This window comes from Rissa tridactyla, chromosome 2 (assembly GCF_028500815.1).
Source record: "Rissa tridactyla isolate bRisTri1 chromosome 2, bRisTri1.patW.cur.20221130, whole genome shotgun sequence".
Lineage (NCBI taxonomy): Eukaryota > Metazoa > Chordata > Aves > Charadriiformes > Laridae > Rissa > Rissa tridactyla.
The window spans coordinates 30,217,104-30,237,821 of NC_071467.1; the positions used below are offsets into that span (position 1 = coordinate 30,217,104).

The window sequence follows — 20,718 nt, forward strand, 5'->3', positions numbered from 1 at the left end:
AGTTTGGGTCTGGGCTGATTTTATCATCCATATCCCGCCCCCCGCTCCCCGTCCCCCGCCCCCCCGCCGTGTCCCCTCCCGCTGCCGGGGGGCGCAGCGCCCCCTGCCGGCCGCGCGCGGCCCCGCCGCCCGACGACAGAGCCGGGGGGGGATTGGAGACCTCTCCGGCGCGCGGGTGTGACGTCAGTCGCCGCCGCCGCCGCCATGGGGAAGAGCCGGTCGCGGTCGGCGAAGGCAGCGAGTGTCTTCAGCATCGCCCGCAGCGGCGCCGTCAAGGCCAAGGCCAAGGGGAAGGCGCGGCCCGTCACCTCCGGGCTGAAGCAGGTGAGCGGCGCCGGGGCGGGGGGTCGCCGGGCGGGGTGTGGCTGGCCCGGAGAGTGGCGCTGTGGCTTCCCCGGCGGGGGGAAGGCCGCAGCCCGGCCGCGTCGCCCGTAGGCCCCACGCCGGTGGGGTGGTGCGGCCTTTCTTTCTCTTGGGCCGCTTCTGCGGGGCGGGGGAAGCGCTAGTGAGCGAGGGACTGGGTACAGCGGTTTTACGGACAGCATTCTTCTGGGTACGAGATCGCGAAGTAGATGATTTCCACCTGAAAATTTGGTTTATATGTTGATGTCGTCGTCTTCAAAAAGAGAGGCACAAACCGTTTATTTGGCTGATCTGCAAGCATCCACCACATGAGACTTAAAGCTGCTCTGCTTGAGGGGGACGCATTTAGAAAATACCCAATAGAACAGAATCATAGAATTGGTTGGAAGGGACCTTTGAGATCATTGAGTCCCACCATTAACCTAACACTGACAAAAAACATCACTAAACCATGTCCCTCAGCACCACATCTACCCATCATTTAAATAGCTACAGGGATGACGATTCCACCACTTCCCTGGGCAGCCTGTTCTAATTTTTTCAATGAAGAAATTTTTCTTAATATCCAATCTAAACATTCCCTCGAGCAACTTGAGGCCATTTCCTCTTGTCCTATCGTCTGTTACTCGGGGGAAGAGACTGACACCCACCTTGCTACAACCTCCCTTCTGGTAGCTGTAAAGAGCGATAAAGTTGCCCCTCAGTCTCCTTTTCTCCAGGCTGAACAACCCCAGTTCCCTCAGCTGCTCCTCATAAGACTTGTTCTCCAGACCTCTCACCAGCTTCGTTGCCCTTCTCTGGACACGCTCCAGCACCTCAATGTCTTTCTTGTAGTGAGGGGCCCCACAGTACTCAAGATGGGGCCTCACCAGTGCCGAGTACAGGGTAGCAACTCTGTATGTCCTGGGGAGTGGGGTGCAAAAGACATTAGTTGTTTAATGAGCTTACATTTTTCTAGGCAACGCTTGCAGCATCACCGATGGTGTAATTCAGGGTACGGTTTAACAAAATGGCTTGATCCAAAGCACTGGGCACAGATGTGTGCCCGCTGTGAGGGGAAGTCCTGCTTCTTTCCATCATCTTCCCAGCCTCAGCGCCCCTTACCAGGCTCCGGGCTGTGTTCCCACAGCTCGCCTTGATGCTGGCCCAGGAACTCATCACATACTAGGTCATTCAACTTGCTAAATCAGCAGCAAAAGCAATTAAAAATGTGTTTTGCATTTTTTTTTCTGTTGGGTTGATGCGTTCAACAAACTTAATGATGAATGAATGTAAAGAGAAACTTTTTTTGGAGGAAGAAAGGATGGAGCCTTTTCTGATCCAGAAGCTGTTTATTTGTCTCAGCTGTCAAGTAAAACTGTGTCAGTCAGATGCACTGAACAGATCTAAGAGCACACCCTGCCTTCTGTTTTACTCTTAATTCCTCTTTTCCCTCTTCTAACACCTTAGATGGGCTGTGATGCACCGTAGACCCTTCTAAAGCAATGGAAAAGTAAATGAGCAAAAATAATATTCTGCCGGTTTTGTGTCTGGAGAGCACCACAGCCCAGAGGAGGAAGAGAGTGGGTCATGTGGCAGGGAGCAATGCAGGGGAAGAGGGATGGGGGTATCTAAGCAAGAGTTTTCCTTTTGGTAGCGGCAAGTCATTTTACGGTGTCTTCTTAAACCCTGCCTCCAGCCTGAGCTGTGTGATCTGCTGAGAGTCTAGAAGAGCATCTGATAATAAAAGCAGAAAGTTAGTGGCGTATTGTTCCCATTAGATTTAGTTGCAGTCCGCTGGGCAAACAGAGTTAAATAGCAGCTCTGAAAAAAGGCCCTTTCAGATTTCTCCTGGAAGCTAAAGCCACTTGACAAGTTCATCTGGTAGACAGACAGGAATGTAACAAAAATAAATTTGGAAATAAACAGGGAGCCCCAAAACAATTTCATATTGCTGGCGTCACATCTCCACTTAGTCTAGAGGGTTCTGTATAATAAAGGGAGAAACAGGTTTAAAAACATATTCAGTAGCTTATTAGGAGTAAAATTTTATTCTGTGTGTTTGAAGCCGTATTCTTTAATTCATTAAGCCTTTGGGGATTTACTTATCATTAAGCAGTATAGGAAAATGATAAAAAAAATCATTAAAATAGGTTTATTCTCTAATAGATAAAAGCTCATTATAACTATTCAAACAACTTCTGATATAGATACACATGCTAGGTACAGAGCCTCTTTTTATGGAGGACTCCTGCCAGAGTAGCTGAGGATATCAGGTATTAAAACTGACTGGATCCTTTCAGCACCCCTGTGAAGCTGGAAAATGGTAACAAGCTCTGATGGGAAACCTGAGCTCTTTGTAAATTGCATTGCACACTGTCTCATCCACTCTGATTTGAGCTAGGAGCTGAGTCCGTGTTTCTGGAGTCACCATCCAGGTTATTATGAATTGAACTGCTAATCTGAATAGGCTTTTTTTTATCAGCCTCTTGCCACTGCTTTCTTACTACTGGTTCTCTCGGTCACTCACTCAGAATAAATGGAATTATTGTTAATGTACACGCACTGCAAAGTTATGGAGGCTTTGAGAGCAAAATGAATACGTGTAACAGTTCACGTTTTGCTTCTGCTTATGTAAATTGCTGAGAGGTGAATTACAGGGGTAGCCTTTGGAACAGCAGTAGGTATCCTGAAATTTGGGGTTGCCTGAAGAAGTACGAGTGTGCTTCTGGAATATTTGCAATGTAATAGGCCATTATCTGGCTACAATCCTCTTCCAAATGTGGTGCTACACAAGCAACAGGTGCTAGGGCTGAGATCAGCTGAATTTTAATTTGCTGCAGTGGTGAAAGAGTTGATGGCCCCATGCATCCACCCTGCTCCTCTATGACAGATTATTGTCCCCGGAGCACAGCACACATCTATGTCTTAGCTCTTCTCCTTTGAAAGGAAGCATCATTGCTGAAATAGCTTATGAAGGCAGACTTGGGCTAGTAAGTGAGGCTGCGGTGTCCAGGGACCAGATACACTTCCTGGTCTGATACAGCCACAGATGTTTCTTTAAATACCATAGCAAAATTTGATAGACGTTGTTGGCCAGACCCACAGTGTGAACAAGCAGGGATGCAAGGTGTGATGCTGAAAGGCAAGCTACTGGAAGAAATTCAAAATGGTAAGATCATTTACAAATGAAGGAAGGAGCCTTTCCTGGAACTCCACTCCAGCTAAGAGAAGCTGAGGGTGACACAGCGGGGCCTGTCCACAGCCTGGCTTTTGTTTTCTCTGTGTTCAGTTTCTGGGCTCCCGTTCCAATAGTACAAGTTTAATTGCTTTCATAATTTCCAGTTTATTAGAACATTAGTAGTACATGACTAGATGATATAATTAAGTAACATATAAACTCAAGTTTAAAAACATACCTACTAAAAAGCAATTTTGGAAGATATGCATATAACACTGGCTGTATAATAGTTGTACAAAAATGGTGCAATTTCACATGCCAATGGAATTTCAGTTAAAAATACTAATGTGTGTGTTTTTTTCCCCTGCCCAGATAAACATTAGAAATGCTGAGAAAGTTAGTGCAATAAATAAAGCATTTGCTGAAGTTCAGAAAGAAGTACAGCAGCTATCAAAAAGCGCTGCAGCAGAACCTCAGAAGAGTCATGAGGTAATTTCCCTTTGTAAAAAATTTGAGGAGGTAAATGAAAGGAAAATGCGTGTTCAAAGCATTATATTCTGGCTCTAAGACTGCAGGCAATTCATGCAGTTGCTTTAAAGCTTTAAATCCAGCTTTATTAATTTCAGTTGTGTGGTAATGTTGAAATCTGGTTAGCATATTCAAGCGCTATATAACTACTAAAGTCAAGAGAGAAGAGGGTGGACAGCCAAGCTGAAGCGTGCTTCCAAAACATATTTTTAAATTATGTTCTATTTAATTTTTTTAAAGTTAATTCCAGCTCCAGTCCCTTGATTTGAGACTTATGCTCAACATGAATAGACACAGAAAGTAAGGGTGAACCTTGCTGTTCCCCACCTGAAGCACCTGATAGTGCTTTGAACCAAACAGCTCTGCCTCTTTCTGTTCCCAATTCCTAAGACTTCATATTGCCTCTTCAGAAGTACCAACATCTGAAACAGCAATTTCTGTACTGGAGCTCTTGCCTGTAGCGCTTAAGAGTTCAAGACACTGTTTCACTCGTCTTCCTTTGTCTAGTTTATTAAACGGGGCTACATGCAGTCTTGAGCAAGAAATAATTCACAGAATTTAATTGCAGACAAGCTCCTCCATATAAGCTCTTTATGCTCCTCCTGATATACTGGTCACAGTTTGGGGGAGAGAGAAAGCAGCAGGCTGGGACAAAGTACAGATAAATCCATCCTGACCGTTGGGGGAAGTAGAGGGAGTTGGGAGAGATGGACATGAGTTGAGTTTTATTTACTGCGCCTGGGGTGATCAAGTTTCTGTATGTCTGGGAGCACCAGAACAAGTGTCAAATACCTTAAGGAGAGGCTGAGGGAAAAATGAAACGTTACTCGCGTGATGCTTTGTCTTTCTTCTGCAGCATAAAGTATTGGCTGCTTATCTGTCACGTTTAGTGATTTTTGTAATCCCCCAAATCATTGAGTTATGACTGCAAAATTAGTCTAAATTAAATATACAAAGACAAACTAATCTTCTATAGATGACAGATATTTATTAGGGTGTTTTTTTCAAGCAGAGGAAAGAGATACTGCTTTCTACTTTAAACTGTAACTCATTTCTTTCAGGTTTCCACACATCTGGAAGAGAAACCAGCAAACGTGGACGCTGCCACAAGCCTATTAGCTCAATTGTAATGTATAATGGACAATGAAGGGATTGCAAGAAATGAAGATCAAAAATACTGATGGCTTTGTTTGTACAATTTTATTAAAAAAATCTTGTTAATATACAAGTATTGGCACACTTTAATACAAACTACAAACAGACCTTTCCTATCATCTAGGAAAGTGGAATGTCAGAAGTCAGTGTGAGAAACTTAAAGTGCTAAAACAGAAGGCACTTCACAAAATTGGTTCACTGAAACAGTTTAGCATAACTCAAGTTGATATCCTTCACTTTTCAGTTGGCAGTGAAAGCTTCAAAATTGATTCAAAGGTTAAAAAAAAAAAGAAAGCTTCTTGGCAGTAAAGCTTCAAAGAAAACGCTGTTAACCGTGAGCAAGAAGCCTAATCATTTTTTTTTAAATGATGAAAAGGCTATAAAGCATTTTCACTTTTCTTACTAAAAAAAACCTCCAAATAGATTACACAGAGGACAATCAGGTGAAAAAACGTGCCAGAACTTTTGATAAAAGCCCTTTTTTCTGGTTGTTGAATTTGTTTTGTGAAGTAGTTAAAGGAAGCAAAAGGAAATATACTCCCAGAGTCAGTGAACTAAGAAGTTATACATTCATTATTCAAATACTTAGGTTATGAAGAAGTCTAGAATGTTATAGTTAGAGGTAGATAAGTAGTCCGGTTGACACAATATCTAATAATTTAGTATCTGCACATCAAAGAGATCACAGACTCCTTCATTATCATCCAGGTTAAAGTTGTAGTCATCTCCGGGAGTAGGAGAGAGTCGTAAGAGAGGAAAAACTGTAAAGCAGGAATAGTTTAGTTTAAATTAAAACACTTCTGGAACATCAGCCCTCTCTCATAATCCTGTATGTTTGTCATCACAAGTATCAGGGTTAGTTTTAATAATTAAAACAGTCTTGATAATCTGACAAGCATGCAAGAATACATACTGTGAATACCCCTATTGCCTTCAAACTAAGGCAGTAAGTGACACATCTACGTTTTTTTGCTTAGTATTTTAAGTGAACGTGCTGAAATGGAGTGATAGCTGTGGAATAGCGACTTAATTTCTCCTTCTGCAGCAAAGGAGCTCCTGAGCAGCTTTGAAACTTTTATCAGAAAGCCATCATTTATATTTGTATTCCTTTGTCTTGTTACAGTATTGCATGTATCAGCCTTCAAATAGTCATAGTTTTAAGTAAGGAATTTACCAGTTATCCCTGTTTTACAGATGAAAAATGGAGGCTAGCAGTTTCTCTGTGCGCTGCGTTTCAAACATGGACTTGAAGCCATCTTTGGGAAAGGAACACAAGAGCAGGCTCAGTGCTCATGCTGCACCCTCAGGAACACTAACCTGGTGCAGATGAGCTGGGCGTGCTGTACCTGCTCTAAATGTGGAGACCATTTCCATTTTAGCCGTGTATTGGCACGTTCACATAATCCCATCTTGCCCCTCAGAGTTTATAATTACATGGTTATTTCTGGAGGAGCCCCGAGGTTGTCTGCTTGAAGGGCAGATATGAGCAGAGGCAGCATATTTACAGGCAAGGGGAACAACGCCAGCTGAGTTCACCTCTTCGCCTGGCACCGTAGCAAGATGGAGCAGGGAGCATGTGAATTTACAAGCTGCGGTTCAGTTCTGCACACGGGGCCACCGAGGTGCAAGAACAGAAACGGGTGACATTTGACTGTTCTGATAGTGTGCCACAGCTGGCCATGGATCAGTCTGCGTGCAGGCATGTAAATACGATCTGAAATGTTTACTCAAAGCTTCTGCAGGAAACCTGAGGCAGAACAGAATTAAACCACATTTTCTTCTTATTTTTTTTTTAAGGCAGCACTCTAGTCATCAGGCTGTTCTTTCTTTGTTCCTGAATTAAGGACTGGTGGGTTACTCATGCATGTAAGTGCTTGCTGGATTAAGGCTTTAATATTTTGATTGTTAAATAAAACTGTTGCAGGGAATGGAAAGGGGAGCAAAGACAAGAATGACAAAGGTAGAGGAGGGCAGTACAGGGGAAAGAAATAGTTTCATACTGACTCTTGGCATCGGATTTAACAGACACCTACCAAGAGTGCTGTTCACGCAAACCCACGCTGCTACTTGTGATTATTAGAAAAGTAAAGATGCTAAATACTTACCGTCAGAAGACATGAGCTCATCAATAATATCTCCACTGATATTTCCTGTGAAAGACAGGAGCATGTGTTTATGGAAGTCAACACACATTCTCTGCATTAAAACACCGAATTGCAAAGTACAGCATGGCTCGTGCAGTGTCGGAGCTGTGGAGATAGCACGCCATGTACACGTAAAGGATATTCGTCTTTGTATCCCTCAGTTTTTCCCGATATATTTCTCCCACTGATCCCTTATACCCTAGAGCCATGTAAAATATGAACCTTATTTGGTGGCAGAAAAATGTATTTTGCTCAATGCGAGTTTGCTGCTCAGGTGGCTGAGCGGCTTCATTAGGAGATGAGCAAAGGCCTGCCATTTCCTCTGTGGGGAAAGCGTGCCTCTTTCCCTCTGCGTAACTCCTCAGTAGCTTGGTCACAAACAAGGGCTCAGGAAACTAATAAAAACATTTAAACAGTAACTGCTGCCTCCTACCTGCGGGCTCCTCCATCTTTGCTATGTCGAACGAGTTTGGCTTGAGGATACAGTTAACATCCAGGGGCAGCAAGCCCTGGTAGTCATTGGAGCTAGCTGTAGCTTGGGCGACATCTCCTGAAAGGCTGGGGTACAACACCGACTCCGGGAGGCTGGAGTAAGGAGCTGCTGGGGTTGCGCTGTCCTGCTGCACGCTGCCGTCTACAAAGACAGAAAGTTGTAAAGTTTGTTACGGTAAAAGGGAACACAAAAGGCTGCACCTGGCTCTGTCTTTCGAGGAAAACTTGGGATGAGGCGACAGGAGTCTCCCCCTTCCAACGTCACAGGCACAATTTATTCAAGACCTCTCAGAAATGCAGTCTGCAACAGTGACAGCATTTTCTTAAGTATTTTCATATTACCCTACTATTATTATGAAAAAAAAAAAATACCTGCTATTCAGGCAGTCTCTCTCTGTGGCTATGTGGAAGAAGGCCTTGTGGCACAAAATCTGGAACTGGTGCCTCTGTCCTGCCTCAAACCAGGACAATTACCTGTCTCATTAAAAGGTACATGTTCAAATCATAAAATCCTTCAGAGGCTGGCAGTTTCGTTCTGTACTGCATTCTGGAGAAGTACCTCAGAATAATTAAGAGGATCACATCCAAAACCTGTTTGGTATAAGATGATAAGCTACAAGGGAAGAATCCGTTTCACCATTCAGAAGAGGAAGAGGCTTCTCTGTAGCCTCCTGAGAGCTGTCAGTAAGCCCTTGGGGTAGTTTCTTAACAGACAGCTGCTACGCTATGGAAATGCTTAATTTTTCCTTTATCGACCACCTTCTCTATCAGTTTCTTCTTTCCCTCCGGTTTCCCTTCCTCCCTCACCCCTCTGAGGGAGGAAAAACCCTGGCCCCACCTGATGGCGTGTCCGCAACTGATGTTTGCGGTAACTCTTGTCCTTGGTTCAGGTCATGCTGCTCTGGTGGGTTTTGAGGAGCTGTGGCAGGTTTAAGGGGAGTCGCTGGAGCTGCAGGTTGAGTCGGGGGCTGTGCAAGGTCATCGGGCGGAGGAACTGGAAACACCATGGGCTTGGAGGAGTTTGACTCTTTATTTATAAGCAGCACGTGGATAGGTCCTGAACTACTTTTAAGATTGATCTGGTATTTCTTCTGTCCATTCTGTCCCTGTAAAGGGGGTGTATTATGAAAGTCACCATTCCTTGAGAACTCGGAACTTTACAAAATGTAACAGTAACTGCATAGAGTCATTTCCCACAGAAAGTAATCCAGATGTTTGAATAGAATTCTCAGACTGATGCAGAGGATAAATACAGCGTTCATCTAGTTAGATCAGTAGTAATAGGTGAGAATTGGCACAAACTTATCAAATCATACTCAGGAAAATAAATGAATTAAAACTAATACATGTGATCTAATAAAAAAAAACCCAAACAAAAGAACACAACAGATTACAAACCTCTAATGTATTTACCCGACCAGAACACAGTTACAGAATACACAAATATACAGTTCTTCAAAGTGCTTAACTACTTAACTAAATCTTGAATTCAAGTTACACAAGACTTACAGCAGGACTGCATCTTATCAATAACAGCAATGATAAATAATGATTTCCGTACATTTAAATCTCTTCCTTTTAAACGGAGCTTCAGAATGATCCTGGTTAGGACCCAAGCATCCTAAAACAGCTGAATATCTCACCCAGACTGAGTGAACACAGGATCATGAATTAGTAGAAAAAGTTCCTTAGCTGATTTGCCAGGCCTTTTAGTTATTTAAGCAATACAGCTAGGACCAGCTTCCTCTAGCACAGTCTCGGTGAGACCGCTGACTCTGCAATGGCTAATTTAGTGAACAGGCTTTCAACAAGTATGCTCTAGAAAAAATGAGGACGAAAAAAGTGGGAAAGGAGCCTCGGGGGAAGGGAACCGAAACAAAAACATCCAAGTTGAAGTTGGTGATGAAGACTAAGATCAGCTGTTTTAGTCCTTGACAAAAAGTCAAAAACACCCCAACACCACAGCTGCTAACTTTGGTCCCGCAGAGAACCTTACCATTGCCTGCACTGTTTTCAGCAGAGACGGACAAATAGTATCACTGGGATCGGCTTCATGGTTCTAGCTTTGGATGCTCTCATGATATTAGACTGTGTTTAGCCTCACTAAAAATAGCTTGTGAAACTTCTCAGGTGAATTTCACCCTTCTACAAGCATAGCGGCTATCATGCTTCATACAAAGCTCTCCCACAACTATGTAAGCCCTATTTAAAACAGAGCACTGCAACAAAAAACAAATTAAAGATGGACAGAGGTAAGTAACTTGGCCTCCTACTTTAATCCTGCCTGTTTAAGCCTTCTGGCTATAGCGAGACAGCAGTCTGTGTTTCTCTACCCAGTCTAGTACCACGTTATTAAACATAAACTAAATCTAAACTATTCCTACAACTAAATCTAAAAGGCTTTTTTGTAAGAGATCTGATTTAGCAATACAATAGAGAGAAATTTGACACATAAAAGTCGCTGCTAACAAGTTGTCAAGGGAATTCATGACAATTATGCTTTATTTGGAAAGCTGCAACATTTAATAGCAAGAGGGAAGAGAGGGCAAAGAAACCCACTATATATAGAAGACAAAGTTACCATTAGTCTATCCAGGTATCCAAATACATTTTTTCCCACCCGTCCTCTCCATTCTCAACTGACAGCATCTCAATTTTTAATGTTTTTTCCCCTCTCACACATAGCTAGAGAGAAATCCTCTCCTCTAATGCAGCTTTTCTTTTCCACTGTCCCTCTAGAACACTTAGGTAAACAAGAAACCAGTACATACCATTTCGGGTATAGGTACTTCTAACTGTGTACCACAAGGTGCTTGAATTGCTAGAAGCGTGTCTCCTGGTTAAATAGCAATTTTTGAGAAAGTGTTAAGTGTGCATATTTTTCTTAAGTCTTGCATGATATCCACTCAAATGAGATATAGTAATTCCCTAAGGCCACTTAAAACACTGCGTAATTCTAGCATAAATAAACTTGCGGTGGGACACGCATATTCCCTGTAAGATCCAAGTATATCCCATAATATAAATCACAGAATTCCAATACTTAGACCATAGTTGCAAGAACCTTTTCTTGTAGCAATGCAGTATTTTCCACCTCCTCTACCTGTTTGTTAGTGCCCCCAGATCTCCTAGTTGTATACATAACATGAGGTGAAAGTGTTTAACTAGTTTCAGCTAAACCAGCTCTCAGGTCCAGCTCACTTTATGGCTTTGAAAAATGGTGGTAGGACAGAGAGATTTAACAGGAGAAGGAAGAAAAGGTCTTCACGATTGTCTTCAGTACCAGCACTTCCCAGTGTCTAAGCTCACAGCTTCTGCAGCACGTACAACTGGGATGTCACAGCCGACTATCAAACTCACCTGTGGATTATGTGCACTAAAACGTATCGGTTAAAGTCAGGAGATCACAATTACGTCAACAGCACTGGCACAACCTGCCGTACACTGCAGGTCACTCAGCTACCTGCACACCATTTCCCCTTTGTCCATACCTTGGAATAATGCTTTTCTTTCTCTGCCTCCTAAGAGACACTTACATGAAGTATTATGTGACTGGCATACTAGGTGTTTCCACATTTTGTAATGTCTCTCTTTAGTAACAGCTCCTGTTTTCTAAACTCTGCAGTAGTTGTCTAATTTTGCACTTTTATTCAAAACCAAACACAACCTTCCCTTGTCGAAAAGAAGAGATGGTTTTGAGCCAGCCACTTCCCTTGGGTGCCCCAGGATCAGGAAAGGATATCAAGGGAAGTAACTTCTGCCAGCAATTCTTGGCAATTTCTTCAAGCCTCCTGTACGGAAGAAATCCTTTTGATTTAGTACCAATGCCCCGTCTTTGAACTTTAGCTGGCCCCATTTATAATACACCACCAGGAGCTCCTTCTGGCTGTGGCTGTCACCAGAAAATTTTAGGAAATTTGGACCTGCCAGGTCTTTCTGGTGGGTTGGACCAACATGCCCTGTCCCTGGTTCCATTAACAGCCTGAGGCGAGCTGCTGCTAAGGGTGAATACAGAGAGACATCCAAAAACAGTACTCAGAAAACAGCTGAGCTTCTGTTCCGTACAATCTGTGACTACCACTAGAAAATGCCAGAACTTGCTAGTAATGAACATCACGAGAGACGTCTACTTACTACTGATCACTACTGAACACTTCTAAATTCAAAATACTTACGGGGAAAAAGCAGGTTAGTTAGCAAGTTAGTTCTCAAGAGGAAGATCAGAAAATCCCACACTTTAAGAAATACAGCCTAGCAGCAACTTACCATTGAAGCAGTTGCAGATATCTTCATGGGTGACATATGAAAATGTAACTTATGTCAAGGAACATTTTTCTTAAAGCAACATGAAACTGGTATTTGTTGCCCTTTAAAAGAAGCTTGTCCAAACTGATCCTAAACTATAAACTTATTGCTGTTACTCAGAGGTGTAATCAAGGCATGATTTTTGGCTTTCAGAATGGCTAGTTAACAATAGCAGAGTTCTGTCTTTTAAAGAATAAAAAATACCTATTTCTGTGAAGAAAACAAAAAAAGAAAAAAGTTGCACAGCTTGAATGAGAAGAGATTATTCTAAAAAAGGAGAACATGTAAAATCTTGTTTTGAAGAATACCATTTACCTCGCTAACTTGACACTATAGAATTCAAGTACGTTATCAGAACTTCCCAGAATCACACAAAAATATTGCCAGAGGGGACTTGAGAGTTCATCTGCCATCCCATTCCCCTGCCTCAAGGTAGGATCAACTGTTAAGACATTCCAGAGAGACATTTGCTTCCCCTCTTCTGGAAAACCTCCAGTGATGGATATTCCACCACCTCCCTGGGGGGTCAATTCCAGTGCTAGCTCTCCCAAGGGACAGCTTCTCCTAATGTCTAACTTCAATCTCCATTCTACAAAATGATTTTACAGGAAGCTTCTGTAGAGCAACTGCAGGCAATTTTTAAGCACTTATCATTGGTACTATACATAATAAGAGCACTTTTCTGCTCTGAATCTCAGATATCTATTTTGCTCAATATCTTGCAAGCCAGCTAAACACACGGTTACAAGTAACGTAGCAGGAACTCTCTGCTCATGGAGTATTTACACACAGGATATTTTTCCAGTTCCAAACCCAACGAGCTTCAGGACACTGTCAACTCAATTTATCCTGTGAGTGACAGCTAAATTTTTTCACGAGAAGGAAGCAACACAAAAAAAGATTCATGTGAAGCACTGCTGAGAAAGTATAAATTTAAGTGCTGGGAAGTAATACAATTAATTTAAAGTAAAACATCAGGATTACACCATGGGCTTAAAAATGACTGCCATATATCTATATGTACATGTGCTAAATTATTTTCAGGTTAACAATCATACAGTCACAGAGGTTTAAAAGTAACGTCAATAAGATCTACATTTTCTTTCTTTTTGAAACAAAACCAGAAAAAAACACTTGCCTTTCCTTGCTTCTGTATAAAATGGACTACATTGTGCTTTACCCATTACCTACACTTTTAACTGTTGCTTTAATTCTAGTTCCAAGATGCACACAATTCATTTAAAAGGATATTGGTGGTTTGTAGAATCATCCATGACGTTCTTGATACTTTGCTGAAGCCACAGTTTTTGCTGATCCAATTCCTTTTCTTTTAGCTCTAGATCTTCAATTTCAGCTTCCAGATACCTCAGCCTGTCTATGACTTCTTTTGTATTGCAGCCAGCACCTACTCCTCTTAAAAAGGCATAAGGGTTCATGAAAACACAAGTAGTGAAAATCTGACGCAAACACATGAAGTTAATTTCTTAAGACCACTTTCAACATTTTGAAAATCTACCAATGTTCAACACGAAGGAAATAAGCGTTTACCCTCCCAGCAGTGTTTTAACAGAAAAATGAAAATTCTTAACTTCAAATCAAATTTCGAATTATCCTTTACCTATTTTCTTTTGGAATGTAGCTTTTTCTTCATTGGAGCTCCTTTGCAGGCCCTTTCTCCTCCCCCTCTAACTTTCAGCTTGGGCTTCCACCTTCAGCGACCCAAGAGAAAATAGACATGGACTACGCGAGGGTAGGTAGGTGGAGAGCCTGTGTCCCAATGCCCTTCCCAGATTCAGCTAGAGTAAATTTTTCAACTACAAGCACTAGTTATAAAGTAGCAGTACAAGTTTTCTGAGTTTCTCTCCTGTATGCTTTAAACTTGATTTTATGTATCAAAGACGCAAGTTAAAGGGAAGGCAGATAAAGTTCATTTGCAACTTTACTGTGATTCTGCGTAAACCTGTGATTTACTGTGTAAAACGTCACATTGCTCACTGATACGCGTCACATTACAGTGTCACATCTAGTCAGGAGAACTGGAAAAAGGCAATTTTTTTGCTCTCAAGCACGTGAAAATTTGCACAACTAACAAGGCTTACTTCCACTGAATGCTGTTTTTTGACTTCTTCTCGATGAGATCAATCCCCTCCAAAACATTGGTGATATCATAGATCCTCCTCTTCTGCCTCACAGCAAGGGTATCGGCAGCCTGTCAAGAGAAGAACAAGGAGTATCAGCAACCTCCATCTTGAGGGCAAAATGCAGTTAAGCCATTCCTTGGAAAAATGACAAATAACGTCATGCTGAAGGGAGAAGGTTCGGCTCTTCAAGAGCCAGAATCATGAATTCAAAAAGCTCAGCACCTGCACGTAGTGCTACAAAGCGTGCTGAGAGGAGCCGCCTCTCTGAAGGCCAGCAGGCCTACCCTTGTTGGAGAGGAGAATCCACACGTGTTGCAAAGACCGTGTTCGGCATTTGGAGCATCCGCTATTCAACTGCACGCAGGAGCTTGCAATGCTCTTTTTGGAAGGTAGGGAAAAAGTAGGGAAGGCAGACAGCAACACCCTGCAGTGGTGGAACAAGCCTCTGAAGCCAACAACATTAAGTTTATCATCCCTTCCACTGATGCTCGAGGTATTGCAGTCTGTGTGTGGATTAAACTGTGCCGGGACACGAAGCGACAGGGCTGTAATTTCACAGAGCGGCGGAAGGAGAGCTGTGATACTTCAAGCCAGCATGGTCCTCTACGGTTTCACTGCACGAACCCACCTCGCGGTGCACCTGGGCTGGCTCAGTCTGTCACGCCGAGTACCAAGAGCCGTTTCACAGCCACCGGGACCCTGGCACGGCTCGTAGGGATGCTCGCCGCTGCCACGCTATCACTTTTACCTTACAGCCAGCTAGGCCCTGTGTCTGAGAGCTGTCACAGCTCTTCACTCAAAGCAAAGCAGAGCGTCAGGCAGAGGAAACAGCCTGCTTCATGCCGTAACTCCCACCATGGTGACTTTTATGCACCTGATGCAAAGACTTAAGATAAAATAAGCAAACTTGAGCTAGTCATGCCTTCCACAGGCTCATCTCTTTGATGCTGTAAGGCGGCTCAAGTCCAAAGAATACTAGCAAAAAGGGGAGAAAGCAAAGAGGAGTCTGATGCTGTAACTACTCAGGACACTCATATACAATGATTACAAGGGATTATATGTATTCAACTGATTAAAATAAAATAAATTAAAAAAAAGGAAGAAAAATAAAGAGAGGGATAGCTAGCAAAGACTTCTGTGTCCCAAATTTGAACTAATGCATAAAGCCAACTAATTTCCAGTATGGGCACATAATGGTTTATTTCAGTTTGTCCAACAATCTATTAAATTAATGCTTTTAGTAAAGTAGCCTATATGAAGGGTACAACCGGAGACAACCACAAATAGGAAGGAAAACCAAATCCATTTTTTAGCAAAGTCCATAGAAGTCCTTTTACAGTATTTTCTGAAGCATAAACAAACTCACTAGTCTTCCAAAGAAATCACACTTTCCTATTAAAAAGTTAATTACTAAAGCTTAGTAGTCCAATTCACACTGGTGAATGTTTTGCTCGTGAAGTAAAATTAAAGGAAAAAATGAAAGAATGCAGATTAAAAAAAATACTCTCACAGCCATGAAGTATAAACACTGCTCTTTCTCCTTGACAGTGATGTACCTACTAACCAGTGTTTCTACTGATACTGTTATCAACATTTATCTTTTGTATGGTCTTCTGTAGCAGCCTGTTAAAATCTTTTCCTATCTAACAAAACAAAATACACACAAATACATATAAAGCACACGCTTTAGTTCTCTCCAAGGGAACAGGCTCTTTAATCACTTGTATCAGCAGGTATGCACCTGCTGTCTCAACCTGCTATTTCTGCAAGAGAAGCCTTCAAAATCTAGGAACTGACAAAATTGATGCCGCCTGCGCAATGTTTAACCAACACCCTGCATATCTCAGAGTCTTCAGAGGCACAATTTCTACAAGCTCTCTACATTATTCAGTGCAAGGAAGGGACAGCACACACTTAATCAGCTGCCATTCTGATCAATTAGTTTCTGCTTTTTTCCCATTGCTCAACACACGGACCTAGGGCTTAGTCTACTGCTCATGGTTTGAATGATGAAGAAACTGCTCTGGAGACAGATTTCATTACCTTATGAGATTTTTCCAAAATGCCTGTCTGTGAAATATATAAATGATTTACTAATCTTAATGCATTTTCAACCAAGGTTTAAGACTAAAAAAAAAAACATCACCGAGTGCCTGATTTCAGATGTTTCAAAGTTGGAGTGGTGTCAGTACTCTAAATTCTATTGCATTTCGTATGCCCAAAGCAGAGCTCCCACTAACACCAGCAGTGGAGATTCACTGCTGCTGCAAAAAGGGTGCCAGAACCCCAGGTTAGGGACTGAAAAAAATGAAGGACACAGTTACATATCCATTTGGCTTGACTAGCACTGTATATAATTCAATCATAGCTGCAAAGTAGTCCAACTACTTAAAAATTACAACAATGAAATCAAACTGGGGCCAGTCTGGAAAGTTTAACCCAGACACTAACTAACTTTCTGGTACTGGTCTTATTACCTAATTATTGTCTGAAAATTGTATGGCGTGTTTCACAGATATTTTGAAAACCAATTGAAAAACTCCTCCCCAACTCTCCAGCAGCCACCAATGTAACACCTTCTGGTAGACACAGGGCTCAGAAATTAAGTTCAGGCATTCAGTTCCTCCACACACACCATGCACTAATGATTCCAATAATTAAAAAAGCCTCATGAGACTTTCAAACAAATCTCCTGTTGTCAAAAACACTTTTAAAACTCATCGTTTCTCAGCCTATGTCAAACTGTTGAAGCAGATCTCGGCAGCACAAGAAAGGGACATCTACCACAATGGCCCTGGTAAGATGTTTGGACTAACTTCCACATTTCTTCCTCTGAATCATTTGTATTTTTAGTTCCTTCATACATTTTTTTAATGTAAAGCTGCTGCACTCTATTCACTCCTTCTAGTATCTCCTCATACTTTGAATATATGTGTATGCAAGACAAGCACTATGTAAGTGTCTCATAGACAGGTTCTGAACTGTAAGAAAAACACCTAAGCGTAGTGCTTCAGTTCTGCTTGCATTCAGATTGTGCAGCTTCTGGAATACAGAAAATGTGCTGTTCAGCACAGTTTCAGTTGCAGGCATGCAGACACACACAGACACACAAAACCCTGCCCAGAAATTAAAAAAAAAAAAAAAAACAAACAAAAAAAACAACCAGAAAAAGGATAATCGAGAGTTTGGGTGCATTCTCACACAACTTCTTTGCTCCCTGGGAGCTGACAAAAGGCAGCGGGAATTATCAGCTGCACATTCCCTGCAGTAGCACTGAAGAGCAGAGGAATTTGCTAGAGCACGGCCGCAGAGTCATTACTGAGAAGCTTAACAAAGCTGAAGGGCCAGCAACACCTGCTTCTCTCCATGTGTCAAAGGAAAGAGGTCCTGCATCTTCCAGCCCGTCCCCATAACAGATGATGCCTTCTTCTCCCCAAGAGGACTGTCAACATTTTGATGGGAGTTTTAAACTGAACGCTGTGTTTGGCAAGCTGTACGTCAAAGTACTGAATACCACTGCATGCATAAAAGTTAAGGGAATGTAAAATTTAATAGATAGGCTTTTTCTTCCTCTGTGGAATAGGGCAAGTGTAAGGCAGTTATTTGTTCCTGATCAATACATTTCTACAGGTAGTAGCAAACAAGTAGATTTTAGAGTACCCGATGTTTTGCACTGATGATCAGAAACACTACTTAACCTTGAATATAGCAGGGGCAGCACTTTGCTATAAACCAAGCCCATTTAGAAATCAAGGCAAAAGCAATAGTATGCTACTGAAGAGAAAGAATACACAACGTTTTGGGGTGTCATTTCAGGTGGCTTATCTCTTATTCACTCACCTTGCTCCTTTTCTCTCTTCCCTGCAATTCACGGGTTGCTGCATATATGAACTTTGTTTTCTTTCCCTTCCATCTCACCCCTTAATGTTTTAAGCTTATTTCCTTAACTAGATTTGTTTGTATAGGGTTTTTCAGGGACAGTTACACAATTACTGGAGAATAGCTGTTTGATTTTAAAGTAAGCACTGCAGAAGTCAAATTCCAAGCAAAGAAAATCCTCATTTCCACTCCCATGAGCCATCAGATGTTAGCAGAGAAGCATCCAGCACTAAAACATTTCCAAATACAGTTCCGCATACAGACCTTGCAGGGCTCCCTGCTCCTAAAGCGAGGAACAGTGGCCACACGTAGGATGATGCATCACTACTGCTTCCTGATGGGTCAGCACACATGTCCCAAAGTATCCTCTTATGGACCGTTTGACTATAATTACAGATGTATCAAAAAATCACCAGATGTCCTATAGAAAAGCTTTTCACCCTCAATTGCTAAATTACAAAGCCAGAAGTACACTTAATGTTTCCAAATGGTATTTTCTTCATAGTGCACTGCTTGGTTTTGCTACAGAAATAATAATCAGCAGCACAACATCAGACGGTCAATACCTGCCACAGGGAGACATCTGAAGATGTTCACCGCATGAATCATTTCTTGGAAGGCTCTGTTCCGTTTCAAGACTGCCCTGGTTCTTCAGTTCCCTGAGCACACCGACATAACGTGCATGCTGGTTTTCATCTTTCCTTAGATATGTGGCTTATTTGTGAGAAACACTGGTTACAGAAATGTATGTTCTGACTCACTGTTTATGAAAGTACCAACAATTTACTCACTTCAATTAGTATTTACTTCCAACAAATGGTACCCTGAAATTCAGAAACCAGTCTCCAATAAAGGCGTTGAGCAGAAATGTCTACAACTTGTTGCAATGCCCACTTACTTTTCCCTGGCTATCAACCCTTCCATTCCCTCTGAGCGGATACCTTCCTCACAAAAGGGAATGAAAAACATCATCCCTTCCCTCTACAGAGCCCAACTTCATTGTTCGAATCCATCCCCTTTGGCTCTTTAAGCTAAGCTTTTTGGCCTGATGTCTTACAAATTGGCTCTGTTTTGCTTCTCAAACCAACCTGGAACAACTCGCGGCACATGACAGGTAAGAAAGTAAGCTGCACAACAATCTCTGAGATGCGGACTGATTAGTTCCGTTCTACTAAAGAAAGAGGCAGTTAAATACTGAGAAGTTAATCAGCTTGTCGAGACCACAGCACAACTAAAAGAGGAATATAAAACCTATCAGTGTCCCTCCCAGTTCCCCCTGAAGTTTCACTAGCCACAGTAACATCACTGAAGTGCTTGCTCTCTGAACAGGGATACACACACAAAAAAAAGCTTGGAGAACACCCGTCACCTCGTGGAGCCCATTAATAAGAATAGTCAACAAATAAGGTCAGTTTACCGGAAAGGACTTCAAGTAACCAAAGAGCCAAGCCAGTCTCTTACTGCACTTTCCTTAACTCCTCAGCACCTCACCGAGGACCTGAACCTGCCAGGCAAAATATCCTTTTTGCCTCAATTTGCTGCACACCCCGACAGCCGAGCAGAGCCCTGGCCCCTTGGCCGGCGGGGCAGGATGCTCCAGGGAACGTGGGACACCTTGTCCCTCCTGTTACAGGGCGACCCAGCGGCACAAAGACCTGGCCCAAGGTGGGCTCGTCCCAGGGCTTCACCAGGGAAGCCCCAATGCCTTCGCCGCTCACAGGCCACAGAAGCGGGTGACGACCATTCGCCGCCCACCCTACCAATTGAGCATCTTTTAGATTATATATATAATGTACTAAAAAGGCGACGGTGTGTTTTTCAACATCGTTTTCCCTTTGCTGAAAGGGCATCGAGGGGCGACGGGCGAGAAACATTTTTAAATCACGGCCCGTGCGCTGAGGCGGCACAGGAGAGTGAAAAATAAATAGAAAAAAAACCCAAAAAAACCCAACCAGAAACGAACCAAACCCCAGTGAGCTACATTTTTTGCCCGGTAACCATTTTAAACTCTTAAAAAAAAGAGCCGGAACGCGTATTCTAGCCGTCCGCGGCGGCTGACAGCCGTCCCCAGGCAGTGGCCGGGCCCCGCGGCGGGGCCGTGGGTGCCGGCGAGGCCCCGGGGGTGCCGCGGGCTCCGTGTCGCCCCCCCCGTCGGCGGCGGTCAGGCCGCCGCCATGGCGCCGCCGCCGCCCCGCCCCGCCCCGCCCTCGCACCGCTTTGAGGTCCAGCACGCCGTCCTTGGCCTCCTGCAGCAGCGACACGAACTTGGTGGTCAGCAGCCCCAGGCTCTTCTCATGGCGGCTGCTCCCGCCGCCGCCGCCCACCGCCTCGGCCGCCGCGGCCATGCCGCCAGCGGGGCCGCCCCGCCGCGCCACGTGTGGCGACCGCCGCGCAACGGCCCGAGCCCGGAACGCAGCCCCGGGGCCCAGGGCTGCGGCGGGAGGGGCGGCGCCGCAGGAAGTGACGCCGCCGCCGTTGCCTGGAGACCGGCATGTTTGGGCGGCGGGGGGCGAGGGGCTGCCGGTGGGGAGCGGGCCGGGCCCGCCCCGCG

General features: G+C 43.4%; 2 protein-coding genes across 3 annotated transcripts; one reads left to right on the forward strand and one right to left on the reverse strand.

Moving 5' to 3' along the window:
* The first annotated feature begins 158 nt into the window (after positions 1 to 158).
* Positions 159 to 5,279, forward strand: RBIS (ribosomal biogenesis factor). The gene is made up of 3 exons (XM_054190980.1): positions 159 to 324; positions 3,896 to 4,012; positions 5,113 to 5,279. The coding sequence occupies exons 1-3, from the start codon at positions 205 to 207 to the stop codon at positions 5,179 to 5,181; spliced, it is 306 nt and encodes a 101-aa protein (XP_054046955.1). The 5' UTR covers positions 159 to 204; the 3' UTR covers positions 5,182 to 5,279.
* A 434-nt stretch (positions 5,280 to 5,713) lies between these two features.
* On the reverse strand, positions 5,714 to 20,538 carry E2F5 (E2F transcription factor 5). 2 transcript variants are annotated; one of them, XM_054190957.1, is made up of 9 exons: positions 20,381 to 20,538; positions 14,247 to 14,356; positions 13,397 to 13,560; positions 12,109 to 12,150; positions 10,614 to 10,678; positions 8,681 to 8,948; positions 7,784 to 7,984; positions 7,312 to 7,356; positions 5,714 to 6,953 (listed from the first exon to the last, which is right to left on the reverse strand). In XM_054190957.1, exons 1-9 carry the CDS (start codon positions 20,510 to 20,512, stop codon positions 6,934 to 6,936), a joined length of 1,047 nt encoding a protein of 348 aa, XP_054046932.1. In that variant the 5' UTR covers positions 20,513 to 20,538; the 3' UTR covers positions 5,714 to 6,933. The 2 variants fall into 2 exon arrangements, with proteins under 2 accessions (XP_054046932.1, XP_054046931.1); XM_054190956.1 differs by having other exon boundaries at positions 5,714 to 5,967; positions 20,381 to 20,537.
* Between the last annotated feature and the right edge of the window lie 180 nt (positions 20,539 to 20,718).